At 34.6% G+C, this 19,618-nt stretch overlaps 1 protein-coding gene across 1 annotated transcript in view; it reads right to left on the minus strand.

Annotated features, from left to right (window-relative positions):
• CCDC150 (coiled-coil domain containing 150) overlaps positions 1-19,618 on the minus strand; it is a 98,083-nt gene that overhangs the window by 50,435 nt on the left and 28,030 nt on the right. Inside the window, exons 9-14 of the mRNA XM_043995812.1 lie at positions 16,233-16,340; positions 13,128-13,252; positions 12,532-12,709; positions 11,467-11,535; positions 7,817-7,930; positions 6,489-6,572 (exon numbers count right to left, since the gene is read on the minus strand). Coding sequence (XP_043851747.1) covers positions 6,489-6,572; positions 7,817-7,930; positions 11,467-11,535; positions 12,532-12,709; positions 13,128-13,252; positions 16,233-16,340 — 678 coding nt within the window. The remainder of the gene's footprint in view (positions 1-6,488; positions 6,573-7,816; positions 7,931-11,466; positions 11,536-12,531; positions 12,710-13,127; positions 13,253-16,232; positions 16,341-19,618) is intronic.

Genomic DNA, 19,618 nt, shown 5'->3' on the forward strand with positions numbered 1-19,618 from the left:
TATTCCTTTTGGGTATTCCTAGCTATAATTCCTCCTATATTGATAGTTTGATTAATTTACAGGTTAACGGACCCAATTTGATAAGCTTTGCTGTTACTGAAAAGAGAAGCTGTTGTTTCCCCTACACAAATACAAGATCAAGACCTTGGCCACATCCTGAACTTGCACTGGGATTGTGATAAAGGAAGTGTAGAGTGAAGTGTCCCTGTGATTGTCAGGATTTGAGGAATCCTGTCCTACATAATATGGAAATCATTATTATCAGTCCTCTTAGTCCTATCATCAACCTATTTCTTGGGCTGTGACAGAGGGATAGTAGAGCAAAGTGACTATTGACATGTACGTCCTGGGATCAGCAACCTCTTTTGTGACCAGACTATTACCACTGACACACCTGTCCTTTTCTCTGATGAAATGAGTAAACTAATCAACTGATACTTTTCCTGTCTTGTCTAACAAAATCCTACCTCCTATATACTAATCCCTGTAATTCACAGTACAGAGATCCTGAGGCCATCTTTTATCATCAGCAATAAAAGTAGAATCACCACATTTCAACTTTAGCCACTCCATTATCTGATGTCAAATGAGAAAAAGTGGTAATAGCGTTTAGGAAGACAAACTTGGAAAGAATGGCTAGATCTGACTAAATATACTCAAATAAATCTGTCTTCTCACTGATTTAAGAGTTCTCTCCAATGACACAGATTGCAGTCCATCAATGACTACATATTCCATGTGTTACTTCATGTTCTCCCAAAGGTTCAACACAGTCAACATCCTAGAGTTCTTCCTTGCTTTCTCCTGACATCACCAGAGTAACAGTATAGCACTATGGTTCCACTTGTCACTCTTGTATTTGCCACATGTCTAACCCATCTACTCTTCCTATCATGTAATAATTATTCTGGGGAAGGCAATTGGGGTTATGTGACTTGCCCAGGGTCACACAGCTAGTAAGTGTCTGAGGCCAAATTTGAACTTGGGTCCTCCTGATTCTAGGGATGGTACTCTATCCACTGTGCCACCTAGCTGCTCCTACATAATTCTTTAATGATGTTCTTTACTACTGCTGTTTTTCCAAGTTCCTCCTTGCTTATATGTTGCAGCCTGCTCACACTTAACTAACTCCATTGCCTTCTTTGTGATATTCATCTTTAATCTTTCAGAGGCGGTAGTGTTCTATATCTTGCTGACATATAGCAATACCAATAAGAAATTAATATTGAAAAGATAGGCCATTGCATCTATGAGAAGCTTAGGGCTGGTAAAAGAGTTTTATAATTTCCTGAAAGTAATCCAGCCCACACTCCTACCACCTTTTCAATGCTGAGCTCAGTTCATTATCCATCTGTATCCTCTGTCAATCAATTAGCATTTTTTAAGTGCTCACCCTGTACCAAGCACTATGCAAAGTACTGGAGATATAAATAAAGGCAAAAACCCCACCAGTCCCTACTCTTAAGAAGCTTATATAGTTTAATGAGGGAGGCAACATGAAAGCAATTATGTATAAAGAACATATATGCAGGATAAATTGGGGGTGGTCTCGGGGGAACAAAAAATACCTACTCTAAATATCTTGGTGTATGTGGGGATTTTCTTCCTATCAATGACTTGCTTGGAAATGGAATCTCTGAGTCAGAGTATGGACCTTTTACTCACTCTATTTGCATAATCCTCCAATTCTTTCCAGAATGGTTGCAAAGGTTCATTTATTCCCATTCTTTTAAGAATGGACACTTGTAAATAAGTGCTACAGCCAGCAAGTGCAAGTGCAGAGTGAGGGTTTGGCAGGCCCCTTTTTAATCCCTATTCCCTAACTCAAAATGGATCCCTCCCTTGTTCATCACTGGCTGGATTACTTAAGGGTTACAATCTATGAGGGAAAGATAGCTAACTGGAACACAGTATTCTTTTTTTCTTTCTTTTTTTTCCGATAAAAGTATTTTTTTCCGGTTACATGTAAAAATAGTTCTCAACATTTGTTTATACAAGCTTTCCAATTTCAGATTTTTCTCCCTCCCTCCCCTCCCTCCTCCCTTCCCTAGACAGCAGGCAATCTGATATAGGTCATATATATATATATATATATATATATATGTATATATATATACACACACATATATATATACACACACACGCACACACACACACATACATATATATATATACACATATACATATATATACATAATAACATTAAACATATTTCTGTATTAGTCATGTTATAAGAGAAGAATCAGATCAATGAGGAAAAGCCTCAAAATAGAAAAACAACAGCACCAAAACCAAAAGAAATAGTATGATTCAATCAGCATCTCTATTCCACAGTTCTTTTTTTTTCTGGATTTGGAGATCCCCTTCCATCATGGGTCCCTTGGAACTCTTCTGTACCATTGCATTGGTGAGAAGAATCTAGTCCATCACAGTAGATCAACACACAATGTTGATGATACTGTGTACAATGTTCTTATGGTTCTGCTCATCATCAGTTCATGCAAGTCCCTCCAGGTTTCTCTGAACTCCTCCTGCTCATTGTTTCTTATAGCACAATAGAATCCCATTACATTCATATACCACAACTTGTTCAGCCATTCCCCAATTGATGGGCGACCCCTCAATTTCCAATTCCTTGCCAGCACAAAAATAGCTATAAATATTTTTGTACATGTAGGTCCTTTTCCCTTTTCTATGATCTCTTGGGGGGAAAGACCCAAAAGTGGTATTGATAGGTTAAAGGATATGCACAGCTTTATAGCCCTTTGGGCATAATTCCAGATTGCTCTCCAGAACGGTTGGATTAGTTCACAGCTCCACCAAGGAACACAGTATTCTTAACTGTAATTTCCATAATTATTCTTTGGGTTCTCAGACAATGGGAGAAGTGACACAAGGACATTTCTTCAATCTTCCCTTATATGGACACAACCCAGAAGAGGACCTCATTGAGAACAGCTCAGGGCTACTTGAACCATGTGATCTGTTTGCCAGAGGGGAGGGAAGGAGGACTGAGACCTTTGTCCTCAAACAGGTCTGGAGGAGTGTAATTTGAATGATGACAGTTATATCCTTATTGAGAGGAGACCATTACCCATTTATACCATATTATGCAATTGATCTTAATGTGGAACATGATGTAAGGGTTTGGTGTAAGCCTAATTTCTGCCAAATTACTTTCCAATTTTCTCAGCAGTTCTTATCAGAAAGGAAATTCTTTCCTAATTAATTTGTGTCCTGAGATTTATCAAATATCGGGTCATTGAATTCCATTGTTTTCAGATTCTTTGTCTAGTTTGTTCCATTGATCTACTTAAAAAAATACCAAATGCTTTTGATGACTGGTTTTATAATATAGGTTGAGATCTGAAAGTGCTATTCCCTCTTCATCCTTTCCTTTTATTCATTATTCCCTTTGATATTCTAGATCTTTTGTTTCTCCAAATAAATGTTGTTATTTCATCAAATTCTGTAAAATACTCCTTTCACAGCTTGATTGGTATAGCACTAAAATTGTAAGTAAATTTTGGTGTTGTAATTTTAATTTTATTGCCCAGCCCAGCCATGAACACTGAATATGTCTCCAGTTATTTAAATTATTCATTATTTCTTTAAGGATTTTCTATGTAAACCATCATGTCATTAGCAAATAGGGATAGTTTTTATCTCCTCATTACCTATCTTTCTCTTTCTTCTCTTTCTTATCTATCATTACTTATCTTTCACTTTCTCCTCATTACCTATCTTTCTCTTTCTTCTCTTTCTTATCTATCATTACTTATCTTTCACTTTCTCTTGTCTTCTATTGCTTGTTTTATTAAATAACTGGGGAGACTGAGCATCCATGCTTTTAGCCCATATTTATTGGGAAAGCTTCTAGCATGCACTCATTGCATAGGATTCTTGCTTTTGGTCTTAGAGACTTTTTAATATTTCTTTTTATGATATTAACGAAGGTCCTTTTATGCCTCTGTTGAATTTTTAGCACTAATGAGTGTTGTCCTTTGCCAAAGGCTTTTTCTTCTATTGAGATAATTGTGGTTTGGGATGACTTTTTTAAAAAAAAATGTGGTTATGTTAATTATTTTGCTGCTGTTGAACCATTTTTGCATCCCTGGTACAATTCTAACTTGCTTATAATGAATTATTTATTCGATGAATTTCTGTAGTTGGATATGATGTTATTTTAAAATTTTGAACTTACATTCATTAATGATTCTTATCTATAGTTCTCATTCTGTACTGTAGTTTTTCCTGGTTTAAATATTAGGAATATAAGCTCATTAAAAGAATCTGGTAAATTGTTTTCTTTAATATTCTTTTTCTATTTTGTTAATGTTTGTGTATAGGGATATGATTTTCCTCCCAAGGACTGCTATAGCTGCGCTTCAGAAATTTTGATATTTTGTTTCATTATCATTTCCCCCTCATGATTATTAGTTGTTAGTCTTTGACCCACTCACTATTTAGGATTTCATTGTCAAGTCTTCAACTCCATGTCTTTTGTTTATGCTTTGATTACAATTTTTATTGTTGTGGTCTATAACAATGTATTTATAATTTCTGCCTTTTTAGATTTACTTGCAATATCTCTGCCCTAATACATGATCAATTTTTGTAAAATTTCATTTGCTGCTAAGAAATATGTATATTCTTTATGTAAGGGTTAAAATTCTAGCTAAACTATCTAAAATCTAATGAGTGGTCACCAATAAATTATAAGCTTTAGCAAGAGTATTTAAATGTTTAAAAGTATTTATTAATATGTATATTCTTTATGTAAGGGTTAAAATTCTAGCTAAACTATCTAAAATCTAATGAGTGGTCACCAATAAATTATAAGCTTTAGCAAGAGTATTTAAATGTTTAAAAGTATTTATTAAAGAGCATTAGGATCAGAGAGAAAGGAAAAAAATCTAACTATTTCTAAGAGACCCTATCATCCGACCCACCATGGTGAGTTCAGGAACCAAAAAGAGAGAGAATCCCTCCACCAGCATCTGCTTCCTAGTTCATGTCCTCCTCCTAGAAATGGGAGGCTCCTCAAGTTGATTGGCTGGTAGCCTTGATAGACAGTACCCACTAGCAAACATCACTTCCTGACTCTAAGGAGCTTGACCACATGGCTTGCCCTCAGAGGCCCTCACCTCATGGCAGAGCTTTTCTACAGTAAGTCTCCAGCAGGTGGCGTCATTCCAATCGTTACATTTAGTCATCCCATTTAGAAGATACCAAAAGTTAAAAAATTCCAGTCTCTCCAGCCATTTGTTCAATTGAATAATTTTCTTTTATATTTGTTAAATTTGTCCAAATCTAAGAGAAACATCGAGGTCTCTAGCTAATACTACGTTACTATGCCATCTTGAAACTTTATGAATTCAGAGGCTATGAAATTTGGGGTATTTAAGTTTTACATATTTGTTGTCTGTGGTTCATCTCAGAAGAAAGTAACTTCCTTGTTATCTTTATATCGTGAATTTTTTTTTTCTGAGAGCATGATTTCAACTCCTGCTTTTTTGGATTCACCTGAAACACGACATTTTGTTCTAGCATCTCATTTTTATTCTATGTATGTCTTTATTTTTTTAGGTAAGTTTCTTGAAAGCAAGAAATTATAGGGTATTGTTTTTTTTTATCCAATCTGTTGCTTTCATTTTATTGGATTGTTTAATTCATTCACAAATATAGGATGCTGGTTGCCCTAGGACCACTGGTTCTTCTTTTTCTGAGACATGGTACTTTCACTAGATGTACAACACTGTCTCAGAGATAACAACCTCTTGTGTACCAAATCCCTGTAGATACATATTGTAATGAATTAATCTCCTATTACAGAATGTGTCTTTTTCTTCATGGAAGCAAATGATGGAATGCTTTATACAAGGAAACCTATGTGGACAAATTTGAATAGAACACAGAGTATATGAGGAAGAGTAATATGCAATTACCCTTCTTCTTTACCTTTGACTCTTGGAATCATTAGCTCCTTTCAAGATTGAGTACAATAGCCTGCCCTTTAAGAGGCCTTTCCTAATTTCCCCCATTGTTACTGTCCCTTTTCCCTGAAACTTCTCTATGAATGTATACACCACATATAACAGCAGAATGTCATCTTTTAAGGGTGGGGTGGCTTTTGTCTTTATAATTGTATCCTCGGCATCTGTACAAAGTTTAGTACATAAGAAACCTAAAATAAATGATTGTTGAATAAGTGAATGAATCCCAGGTCCATTCCATCCATACTAGATCCCAATTTCCAGGACTATTTCTTATTAGGAAAAGTAATATATTAATTTTAAAATTAAGCAAAGAACAAGAGGTTCTCTATATTCTCTGTGACAATTATTGCAAAATTACAAACATTCACAGGAAGGTTTTTAGGCTCCACCATTATAGGCTTTATCAGATGATAAAGCTGGACTTAATTAGCTCATTTAAGAGAGAAAAAATTACTTATGGAAACAACCAAAGTTAAACGACTCTTGTACCTGGAGCTTCCCTTTCTCATAGGCCAGCTTATTTTTACTCTCAGTAATTTCTCCCAGGACCTTCTCCATCTGCTGCTGGGTATGCTGGTAAAATAAGCAAACACATGTATATCTAAGGCTAGAAATTTGAAACCATATTTCACATTTTAAAGAATACAAAAGAAGACCCTTACCTGAAAAAACCCAGAAATATCTTATCATCCCAGTAGTGAGAAAACCAAGAGCTGGCTAATTTTTTTACTTCTACCTCTTAGTTTCCCCTAAACCACTGTCCAAAGGCAGTACACTGTGCTTCTAAAAAGGCTACTAGAGGAGGTAGTCCTGTGAGTTATAAATGTGCTGTTCTCTGGACATATCAATTTTATCTTCATGGTAGACATCAAACCAAACTCAGAGGTTCATGCATTGGTTTTATTAGTGTTGGAAGTGGTAATATAGTATTTGACAAAACTTGAGCATATGTCACCAATGACTTTAGGTGGAGGAGATTCACTTTACAATTTAGTGTATGTTAAAAGGCATTTTATATATTTTTATTGACATCCTTGTTTTTTCACAACCACAACTTCTACCAATATCCCACCCTCTACTTCTTCTCAGAGGTCTAACTTATATCACGAATAATATTTTAATGCCCAAAAGAGGGAAAATCATCAAAAGATCAACAAATAGAGAAATCTGAAAACATATTGAATGTGCACCTCTTACTTTTGCAAAAGAGTAGGGTAGGATTGTCTTCTTATATCTCTCCTTTGGGGCCAGCTAATAAAGTTTAACTTCTTATTAAACCTTTGTAGATTTAATACTTCTGCTTCTGACATTTAGATGGGGGAAAATTATATAATGAAAGAATAATAGCACTCAGAACTGTGGAAAGTGGGGACAGAGAGGGAAGAAATACCCAAGTAAATGCAAGAGAAATAATTTTGGGGTTTTTCCAGATTGTGGATTATCTATTATCATTACTTTCTTCCATTCATTCAGATAATTGATAGTAGGCTATAGAGCTAACCTAAATCTTAATTTCTTTCTATGTTGCAATTATTTTTATATTGTGAAGGACCTCTGTTGTATTTAGTTTTCTTGCTATCAGTAAAAGCAGAAAAACATCTACTTTTTTTTTTTTTTTGGTGAGGCAATTGGGGTTAAGTGACTTGCCCAGGTTCACACAGCTAGTAAGTGTCAAGTGTCTGAGGCCAGATATGAACTCAGGTCCTCCTGAATCCAGGGCCAGTGTTTTATCCACTGTGCCACCAAACTGCCCCCAAAATCCACTTCTTAAAGCATGCCTAGTAATTACTAGATTAGACTAGCCTTTTAATATTTACCTCATGGTTTTCAGAAATTACTTTTTGGTGTTTCATTGTTGTTATCTGATCCATCAAATGCCTATTCTCCTTCTCTAGGGTCTGTAGAGTACTAGTTAAGGTACTCATTTCCTGCTTTAAAAACAAAAGGGAAACAAAGTAGTCATTCCAGAGCTAAGAACACTATTTGCTATTTCTAATTTTCAGTCTCAGTGAAAATGGAAGTCATTTAATGTACTTGATCACTTTATCCCTAATATTGAAGGTCTGAATAGCCAATCTGGGGAGACATAGCAAAATGTATTACAAATATTAAGTGCTTAACAAATATTTGCTCAAATTAAATTTAATTGCAGACATTATAGAAATTATAGCTGGAGCATAACTTGTCAGAATTCTTTTATCTTGGATTGTTTTGTAATGTAAATTAAGGCCAGCACTCCATGAATGACGCAAAGAATTATGGCTCTGGGTTAGAATATGGTTTATTGATACTCGTGGACAAACACAGTAAACTATGAATGAATGAAGAGGAAGTTGGTTGTGGCCTTCTTTGGTCCACTGTCTCACAGGGCAGCATCCCAGGTGGTAGCTGGGAGAATCAGTAGGATATGCTCTTTAGCTAAAGGCAGAGAGACATAGGCCCAGGTTTACATAGGGTTTTCGGATAAAGTGTCTGCTGTAGTCAAGTGGCAGATGAGGTAATAGGGTCAGAGAACATGGACCCCATAGCAAAAAAGTTTTTGTTTTTGTTTTTAAAAGCTAATTTGTAAAAATTAACCTGGAAAGCCTACTCAGGTTAAAAAAGGTGCAGCTATAACTATTCTGCATCAGTAAGCTTGTCAGAGAGTTTCAGCAGTCAGTTTATAACTAGAACTTCAGGTAGTTTAAACCTTAAGCATACTAGAGTCATGTGATCGAAGAAAGGCCTAGGAGAGTAGAGCCATAGTCTCCTCTGACTATTCAGTTTTCAAGATAGAATGTCTTGTGCATCAAGCAGGTGATTTTGAATGAATGGATATTGGTCAAGGTAAAGTTCTTTGAAAATGTGCTATGTTGTTAAAACCAAACTAACATTTTTAGCTAACTGAAATTTAGTAATCCCTAGGCACAATTACAATTCTATGCTGATACTTTGAGTGTATTCACAGAGACAGTCTCTGACACTACTATATCTACCATTTAGTATTCTGTGTTCTAGTATCAAAAAGGAATTGACAATTTTTAGAAAAAAAGTTCAGAGCTAATAATAGTCACCACCTTAAATTTTGATAGCTTAATTGGGAACGTATAGAGATGGGCAAAATTTTGTCACAAGCTTCAGAGTCAAGGGCTTCTCTTTTCTGGAACTAGATATTTGAAAGTGAGACAACCATGCCAGGGAGAGGTGAACTATGCTCATCTAAAATTTTTTTTCCTCATCTAAATTTAATGAACTCTGAGGTACCATTTCATATTCACACAAATAAAAAAAAATTAAAAGTGAAAAAATCCAGCAGTCAGGATTGTGAACAAATGGACCCACTATTTTACTCCTAATGGATAAAATGGTAGATTCTTTGTAAAAGACGATCTAAAAGGAGACAAGAAAAGACAAAAATACTTTTTGACATAATAATCATATTTTAGGAACCTATTCTTAAAGTGATATCAGTGGAAAAGATTATTTGCTAAAATGTATATGGAAGCAATATTTATAATTGCAAAGAACTGGAAGCAATCCGACTAACCAACAGGTGGTGAATGTTTGAAAATAGCTTTTGGATACCAATTTAATAGAATTCTATAATATCATTTTTTTTTCTTTTCTCTTTTTTTTTTCTTTTTGGGTGAGGCAATTGGGGTTGGGTGGCTCGCCCGGGGTCATGTGGCTGGTGGGTGTTGGGTGTGTGGGGCTGGATTTGGGCTCGGGTGCTCCTGATTCCAGGGCCGGTGCTCTGTCCGCTGCACCACCTAGCTGCCCCTGGAAACACATTTTTTAAAAAAATGTTTTTTCTCTTTGACAATTCCTCAGTCTGAAGTTTTGGGAGTTTTTTGACTGTGTTTTCCTCACAACCTAGCTAATGTGGGAATGTTTTCCATGACTACTCATGTATAATTTATTTTGAAATGCTTGAGTTCTAGTGGGTGGGGGTGGGAATAGAGGAGAAAGAGAAGTTAGAACAATTTTTTTAAAAAACTGATGTTAAAATTTGTTTTTACATATATTTTGGAAAATAAAATTCTATTCTAAAAAATAAAAAAATAAAAGTTAAAAAAAAAGAAGCACGACAAAAATATTTAGAAGAACTTTTATGTAGTAATTGAATTAAAAGGCAGCAGAACTGTAATACATATACAAATTATAAACAAAAAATAAAAATGTATAGATATATAGAAATTAACAGAAAATGGGAGAGTCTGCAGAGGGAATAATTAATAACTTGTTATGGATATACTGCCTATAGCATTCATTTTTAAGTGCAAGTTGGTGTAAATGTACACTTAATTGGTTTTGTAGTTGCTTAAAGTTAAGTGGATAATTATATATATTTTTAAGTCATACAGAAGAAAAATTCCAAGTCCAGTGGTAACTGGATTCCACCCTGGTTCATGAATCATAAGCGTTTTTAACTGCTACTGCACATTGCTGACTTCTATTGGGCTGCAGAATTCTAAAACTCCCCAGGTGTTCTTTAGACAAAACACTGTTTAATCATACCTTTCCACATCTTGACTTGTGAGCTTGAATTTTTGTGTATCAGGTTTTAATTTATTCCTCTTAAATTTCATCTGGTTAGATTCAGCCCAATGTTTTTTCTGGGTCAGATTTTTTTGGATCCTGACTCAGGCAACCTGAAGCCTAATCCCTGCCCTTACAACAGAAGTTGAGCTGTAGTTATAAGGATTTGATGTAGCTATTTTATTAGAAGCCAGACCATAGCTACAAGGCAGGATCTATAGTTGATTCCTATTGGGGGTACCTTCACCTTTCAGGTCATATAGGTTGACAGTCCTATGATAGAAGCCAGAGAGGAAAGTGGAAATATATGACCTTATCTCTATTCATAAATGTGGAGGCTAGTTACATTTTAAGTGTGTGTGTATATATATGTGTGTGTGTGTGTGTGTGTGTGTGTGTGTGTGTGTGTGTATGTGTTTCTAATCAGAGATTTGCCCAAGTTGCCCACTATAAGACTCAGAAAAAGGTATATTCATGGGTAAATGACAGGTACAAATGTATAGACAGAAAACTAATACTGTTCCCCGCCAAAAAAAAGAGTTGGGTGCTGTTGTTTCTGGATTTTACAGGCCCTTGAAAGGCCATTCTGGTAGTGGAGAGAGAATTTTTGGTGAATTCTCCATTCCTGGTTCAGAAGCAATGATGTGACCATGCATTTTAATAATATATATACACCTTTAGTGTCTGTAGTTTAGCCAATCTCCACGACTTTGGTCAAATAAATTCACCTCTCTGAACCTCAGTTTCCCCATCTGTAAAATGAGGGTGTTGGAATATTTGGCTTTTGAGGTTCTTTCATGCTCTATATCTATGATCCCATATGGTCTTCTCCAGATCTAAATCTATAATCTTGTGATCCTATCTCTTCAAAGATAAGGGCATTCAGGGAACACCAGCATCTAAGGAAAATGATGAACAATCATTGATGGACCATTAGGGTCAATAATACCTTATTTTTCTTTAATTCCATTTCAAGTTTGTTTTTCTCTTGTGTTATGTCACTCTCTGTTTTCTTTAACTGTCCAAGAAAAATAAAAGAAATAGATCATTTTTAAAGCTACTGACAAGCTACTAGAAACAACCTTACACATCAAATTATTCCTACACTGCAGAAATACCACTTCCTCTCAGAAAGAGGCCAAGAAGAGAGTTTCTGAGGCAGAGCACTAGAAGCACATATCCATATATCAGATGCATGGGTTTCTTCCTAACTTCTCTGACTTTCCCACCATGCCTCAGGAAGCTCATTATTGGGAAAGCCTCCTCATCTTGCAAGATCTCATTAGCTCTGGTATACCAGCTTATCCCAACCCTTTATTGCTCTGATTGGAGGGCAGAACAGTGAGCTCAAAAACCACCCTTTATGGAGGAAGCTCAGCTCAGACATCTCATTTCTCAACTGGCTACACTACTCTGGGACTTCACCTTGCCCCTCCACTGGCTACCTTCCTTTTCTATTTCACTCCTCCCAGCTTTTCAGTCTTTTTTTTTGTTGTCCTCCCCCATTAGATTGTAAATTCCTTAAGGGCAGTGTCCATCATTCTTCTTTTCATTTGTACACCCAGCACTCTGCATAGTGCTTGGCACATAGTAGGTGATTAATAAATGCTTATTTACTATTGACTTGAATAACTTGGAAGATATGGCAGTTCTCCCTTAATCCTCTCTGCCTAACCCACTTTAGGGGTCATTGATTTTTTAAATCAGTTGTTTTAACTAACACAGTATAGGATGCATCAGCCATTGTTAACATTGATTATTTTTGCATATGGATCAGTAAATTCAATCAACATTTATATACCTAGGTGTTTTCTAGGTGCTGGAGATACAAATACAATAAATAAAAACATATATGGATATCAGCAAATATTTCTCAAATCCAAATTTCTTCAAATTTATTTTACTAAAAACTACAATTAGCATGATGAACCAAACTATATTTAGTAGCTTTTGCTCATTTAATGTAATTTTAAAATAAAAATATAACCACTAGAAGGCATAAGTCTGCTTCTACCTCCTTGTGTAGATTCTCTCTTCCTTTCAATAGAGATCTTCTTTCTTTTAGTACTACTTCCAGTTCGCCCCGCAATCTAACAATAGTACACTCTTGCAGCTCTTTTTGCGTTGCTGTTCTCTCTTCTACTTCCTTTGCTTTTTGTTTACATTTGCTGTGTTCAAGGTGTAAGGCATCACTACAGGGAGTATAACAAGTTGACATGGAACAAGCTGGTAAGATATCTGTTTTCTTTTCTTTTCTTTTCTTTTTTTTTTTTTTGTGGGGCAATAAGGGTTGAGTGACTTGCCCAGGGTCACACAGCTTGTAAGTGTCAGGTGTCTGAGACCAAATTTTAACTCAGGTCCTCCTGAATCCAGGGCTGGTGCTTTATCCGCTGCCCCCACCACCTAGCTGCCCCAATTTCTGCCTTCATAGAAATATTAAATACAAGATATTTTAGAACATGTTCATTCCCTGAGGACAGTAATGAAAATATTACAATGATGTTACTTGGTATCATCTTTTTCTTGTTGTTTGTTAGAAAGAAGTATGGCTGAACAGAACAGTGTTCTTCAAGAACAAAAGAAAGCAAAAAATGGTTGAAATTAACTCACAGGTGTTTTTGAAGTTGGGTTCTTTCATTCTGAACATTTTGTAGTTCTTTTGCAATACTGGACCTGGTAGCATCCAACATTAAATCTTGTTCCTGCAGCTTTTGAGTCACTTTTTCTTGCTCTTTCTGGGAAGAGTTAAATATTACAATAACTTAGATTGAAAAAAAAGGATTATTTGCTAGGAAGCCAATTCAAATAATTCAAAGACCCTGAACTTTTAGAAATAAGCTGGGACACAAATGTACATAGGTAGAATATTCTTTTACAGAATTCCATTTTAAGCTCATAACTTATTCCATAACTTATACCCAGAGTTTTACATGCCCACCAGTGTGCAGCTAGAATTCTTCTTTACTTAATGTCTTCCTGCCTGCCTGCCATCATGGCTCAATTTCTGTATCCGTTACCAGTACTACATTTTGAAAAACATTTTACTTCAATTAATAACATCTCATAGGATGGTCATACATAAGTTACAACAGAAAATGGCAGTAGTATTTATTCTCAGGCCCCTCTCCCTCAAAACTGAGTTTTGTAAAACAGCTCCAATCTTCAAATTGTTATTATTTGTAAATTCAAAAGTATTTGCTTTATGTATGGAGAGGCAACATGGTAAAATAGAGAACCAGCTTTGAGACCAGAAAGATCTGTGTTCAGTCATGCTTCTCACACATACTAGCTAGGTGACTAGACAAGTCACTTGAGCTCTTAGTGTTGTAGGTCAAAAGTATCAAACATGCAGTCAGTAGGCCCATAACACTCTCCACCACTGCACAAATCAGAATAAAATGTAATTTGTAAAAATTTAACAAAATAAAAATTAAACAGAGATAATGTTATGATGTTATTTTCTGAGCCAATATGTGACCTTTGGGTCCTTTTGTATGGTTTTATGGCCCTGTTTCTATTTGAGTTTGACACCACTGGTCTAGACAACTCTCTAAGATTCTAAGTTATATGGAAACTGCTTTGGTAGGAGTTAACTAACTTGGGAATTTCTTATACCAATAAAATAATAGGTACAGTCCCTATTTTTTCCTTGCTTTATTTAAAAACAAATCAATATTATTCTCCAAAAGAAATCTCCTGATTTCTAAAACAAGGAAACGGATAAACTAAAAAACTATAAGCCAATGCACTTGACTTGTATTGCTTAGAAAATTCTAGGATGGAGCATTAAAGTGATGGTTGGTGAACATCTTTTAAAGTAAAAGTAGATTACAAAAAGCCAGCATGGCTTCTTCATGAACAAGTCAAGCCAGAATAATCTCATTTCCTTTTTTTGGCTCAGCTCCTAAACTGGTAGAACAGGGGAAATCTATATCTATATATCTTATGAAGGAGCCCACATTCTTATGGAAAAGATAAAAAAGCCGTGGGCTATATGATAATACAATGACATCAATTCAGAACAGGTTGAGTGACAACTCAAAGACTCCTGTGAATTACAATTTTGCAGGATGCCTCCAGTAAAATGTATACCAATAATTTATACTTTTTTTTTTGGCAGGGCAATGAGGGTTTAGTGACTGTGAGGCTGGATTTGAACTCAGGTCCTCCTGAATCCAAGGCCGTTGCTTTATCCACTGTGCCACCTAGCTGCCCCCAATTTTTGATAAAGGCATAGATGGCATGTTTATCAAATTTTCATATGATACTAAGCTAGAAGGATTAGACAACACATAAAAGGACAGACAGGATCCAAAGATCTTGGGATTCTAGAGCATTGGGTTGAATCTGATGAGATGAAATTCTATAGGAATAAATGTAAGTTTTGATATATGTTAAAATATCAACCCTCCTAAGTACAACATGGGAGAGGACATGGTTGGAAAGCACTTTATCTGAAAAAGATCCAAGGGGTTTGGACAACTACAAGCTTATAAGTCATCAGTATGAGGTGGCAGTCAAACAACCTAATAGGATCTTAGGCTGCAACAAAAAAAAATGATCTGATAGTCCCACTTTACTCTGACCCTTGTTAGATCACCTTCAGAACAATGTGTTTATAAAGGACACAGTTTATAAAACATATTGATGAGATTGATACTATCCGAAGTAACAAGGATTGTCAAGGTCCTTGAGTCTATGTCATATAAGAATCATTTTAAAGAGTTGATGATGTTCAGCCTAAAGAAGATTCAGTGGACAAATAGCAGCTGCCTTTAAGTATTTGAAGGGTTGTAATATAGAAAAGGGATTAGATTTATTCTATCTGACCCCAGACAACAGAACTAGGAGCAATGTTTAGAAGCTGCAGGCTTACTGTCAAAAGAAATTTCCTAAACAATGAAACTACAATAAAGTGGAATGAAATTCCTTGGAAGGAAATGGAGTGATCTGCATTATTGGAAAAAGTGCTTCCCATTCATAAGATCATAGATCTATGGAAGTACTGAAGTAAATCATATAAATATTGAACATGATAGAATATATGAATAAAGTATTTAAGAAATGACCCACCACAGATATTTAGAAACTTTAAAATGGATTGAACCTATTGCTACACTGTATAAAAGAGGTACAATATATTCACAGAATCAGAGATTTTTAGTACTGAAAGCAGCTCCACTGGTCAAATAATTGTTCTCATACCTAGAAAGGAATCATCACTCTAACCTTTCTGATAACTGGTCATCCAGATTCTGTTCAGAGACCTCCAATGAAAAAGGAACCACTTCCTACCAAGGAATTTTGTTATATTTTATTGTAATTCTAATTGATGGGATTTTATGGAAAGAGATATTTGAAGTGGAGAGAATGACATAAAGAACAATGTAGAGATGAGAAAGGACAAAGTTTATTGAAAGGACTTATATAATCATGAGGTATATTTTTGAGCAATCCTTAAGTAACAGGAGAGTAGTTACTCTGCTAAGGTAATACAATTTTATAAAGCACCAAAAGTATAATTTCTGGTGTGAAAGAAAATGAAATCACTGTCCAGAAAACAAGATATAACCATTAATTATTTTGAGATTCATTTTAATATTTTTATATTCTTTGCTTTATCATACCTTTTTCCTGTTCAAATTTCCCAGCCCTCAAGTTACTATGGTTTCATGCTAATTATATTAGATAAGTAGTTTAGTGTTAATTGAATACCTTTAGAATAGCTTGATGATCTTCAATGAGTCTGATATTCTCCATAGTGACAGTTTGAAACTTGTTATTCAGGTCTGAACACTGTTTGTTCAATTGATCATTTAACATCTAAGAAAAATAGATATATATTTAGCATTTAATAGGTCTATTTGACACTTAATAATTCATTCTCCTTAGATACCTCAAGGGTTTAATTTTTTTATTTGGTAGTTCTAAAGTTTCACAAAATGTTAAACTATTTTTTGAAAACCCCTTGAGTAGATCCGCATTTAAATAAAATCCATGTCCATTATTCACTGGACCAAGTAACTTGAAGCTTTCAGCAATTGATTAACATTCTATTCTTCACTGTCCTACACATTTGTCCATACCAGCAAGGCTTCTGTAACAATATTTTGAAATGAAATACATAAATTTTACTGATAATAACTGCAGAAAATTTTAATACAGGCCCTTGGACCTCTTTACTGAAATTTGTTCTTAAATTTTGTAAGGAGTATCCATAATTATTCATGTCATAGGATTGAATTTATTGCATGCTTTACCACTAATAACTGCATTAAAAAGCAAAATGTAATTGTATTCCATAGTATTAATGTGTTTAAGAAAAAATACACTAGCAATATAGAACAGTCTACATGTAGATTGTTATGCCTTTATTTTTGGACACTTAAATTTTATTCTAAGAACAATTTTTTTTCCCTTTTCTTTTTTTGGTGAGGCAAGTGGGGTTAAGTGACTTGCCCAGAGTCACACAGCTAGTAAGTGTTAAGTATCTGAGGCCAGATTTGAACTCAGGTACTCCTGAATCCAGGGCCGGTGCTCTATCCACTGTGCCACCTAGCTGCCCCTAAAACTATTTACTTTTGATACAAGACAGTCCAAGCAGTTATTGTTAATAAACATTTGGAAAATAACCATTTATATCACTAGAAAATTGATTTTAACAAAGAAGAAACTCAGATCAGAAGAAAAAGTGGGGAGGGGAGTAAAATAGGCAGTAAAGTAACAATAAGCAAAAGAATGAAACAAATCCATTTTGAATAACTAATTTTTCTTTGTTGTCTTAAAATACAGAAGAAAATGGAACTGAAAACAGAAATGAAAGATGCTTACAAAAGATTTATGGGAAATAATGAAAAGATGACAACATAGAGAACAGAAAACTTGGAAAGATCAGCTGAAATGGCTATCACTAAACATTACAGGTGAAAACAAAACTGTAGACAAGGAGAATGAAATAGAAAATTAGTTAAGACAATTAAAACTACATTATAAAAGTATTTCTACTTGAAACTACAATCTAGTACATTAATTGGAAAAAATATACAAACATCCCTATCGAAAACATGTAAAGTGGGACTATGTACTTTTATCACTCATATTTAATGTTAGAAATAACAATAAAAAAAGAAATAACAATGAGTCAGGAAAAGTAAATAAAGGATCACTTGCATCAAATAAATTAATACAGCTCTATTTGTAGATATTGATTGTATGTTTAGAAAATCTAAGAATTTCAGCAAAAAATTAATATTTGGATTTGACAAAGTAGCCAGGCAAATGATAAACCAACAAAATGACCTTCTTTTAGGTATATCAATACCAAGAATTAAAAAAAAACTGATAGAAAGAAAAAATACAACATCTAACATGGCCAAACATAATAAAATGAAGTAGCATTTACTTATTAGGACAAGTAAGAACTAAACAAAAATCAACATCATAATAACTTATACATATATTAAGATAGAGCTGAACAAATAAATGGAAGGTCCTTCCCTATTTAAAAGACAATAACAATAATATTACATCAAAATGTATGAAATACAGTAAAAACAATTTTCCTTGTGGGTGAATTTATATTACTAAGCACTTATATTAATAACAAAAGGAGAAAATAAAATAATAGGCTTGCACCTAAAAGCACTAGAAAAGGAATAAAGCAATAAATGATCCTAAGGAAAATTTAAAAACAAAACAGAAAAAAAGATCATAAAGGCAAGTACAGATATAAATAGAATAGAAAATGAAAGTATAATTTAGTTGACAAAATCATTAGTTTTTAAGACTAATTAAATAGATATAAAGACAAACCATTGGCAAATTTAATAATAAAAAGGAGAAAATGAAAAACCTCACAAATGAAAAAAAGAACAAAAACATAAATTAGGGAATTCAATACATGTTCTACAAAATTAGAAAATTTAAAGGAAATAGATGACTAGCTGCAAATATGTAGGTGACCAGTACACTAACAAAAAAATAATTTTAGACAATTCAGAGAAAAAAGTAAGATATATCATCAAAAAATTGCTTAGAATACTCAAATGGACTTTGATCTTAATGATTCAGAAGTTCTCTCCAATTATACACACTGAAAACAATCCATGCTTGCCAATTTTTATGTGACTTTTGTCGATTTCTTTCCCAAAGTTCAACACAGGTGATCCATATAATACTCTGGAAGCCTTTTGCACTTCCTGATATCAACTGGGCACCAGGAGAGCACTCTTACTGTCCACTTATTGCCAGTTCTTGCCAAGTGACCAACCCATCTTATCATACAGTTCCTTGATGATGTTCTTTACTTCTGTTCTTCTGAGTTGGTAGAAATTATATTATAGAGCCTGTGCAGTCTGCCATGTACCTCTCCCTAATCATCTATGTGATGCATATTTTTAGTTTTTTAGAGTCAGTGATATTTCAGGTTTCACTGCTTTAAGGCATTAGAAAGATGGTCCTTTGCTTTCATTGGAAGTGTGGGATCGGGGCAGCTAGGTGGCACAGTGGATAAAACACCGGCCCTGGATTCAGGAGGACCTGAGTTCAAATCCGGCTTCAGACACTTGACACTTACTAGCTGTGTGACCTTGGGCAAGTCACTTAACCCCAACTGCCCTGCAAAAAAAAAAATTTGAAAAAAAAAGGAAGTGTGGGATCAGTTAAAGAGTTTTGATATTTTCCCCAAACTATCCAAATCACTCTCCTTTTCAATTCAGAACTAAATTCATTGTCTATCTATACTGTTTGAATCAGATACACATACTGCTAGACCAGCTTTACAGGGTGTCCTTCCAAATGCATGTTAAGATAGGTTCGATAGACATTCATCCATTTGGTCTTTCCTGTATGGATAGATTGACTTAGGATGACTGAAGATCACTTCCAGCAATCTTTAGTGTTCTGGGGGTTGATACCATTAGCAGAATATTATCTGCAAACAGGAGTATTCATAAGAAATCACAGGAGATCCCTCTTCAAAATCAATTCTGCTGTGGTTTTCGTCAATAAAAGTGGTAAATACTTTTCACAAAGCATATATCTCCTTATTTTATATCTGATGTTTATTTTATAATATTTATACTATTTATAGGGTTATTTAT

Source organism: Dromiciops gliroides, chromosome 3 (assembly GCF_019393635.1).
Source record: "Dromiciops gliroides isolate mDroGli1 chromosome 3, mDroGli1.pri, whole genome shotgun sequence".
NCBI classification, from domain to species: Eukaryota; Metazoa; Chordata; class Mammalia; order Microbiotheria; family Microbiotheriidae; genus Dromiciops; species Dromiciops gliroides.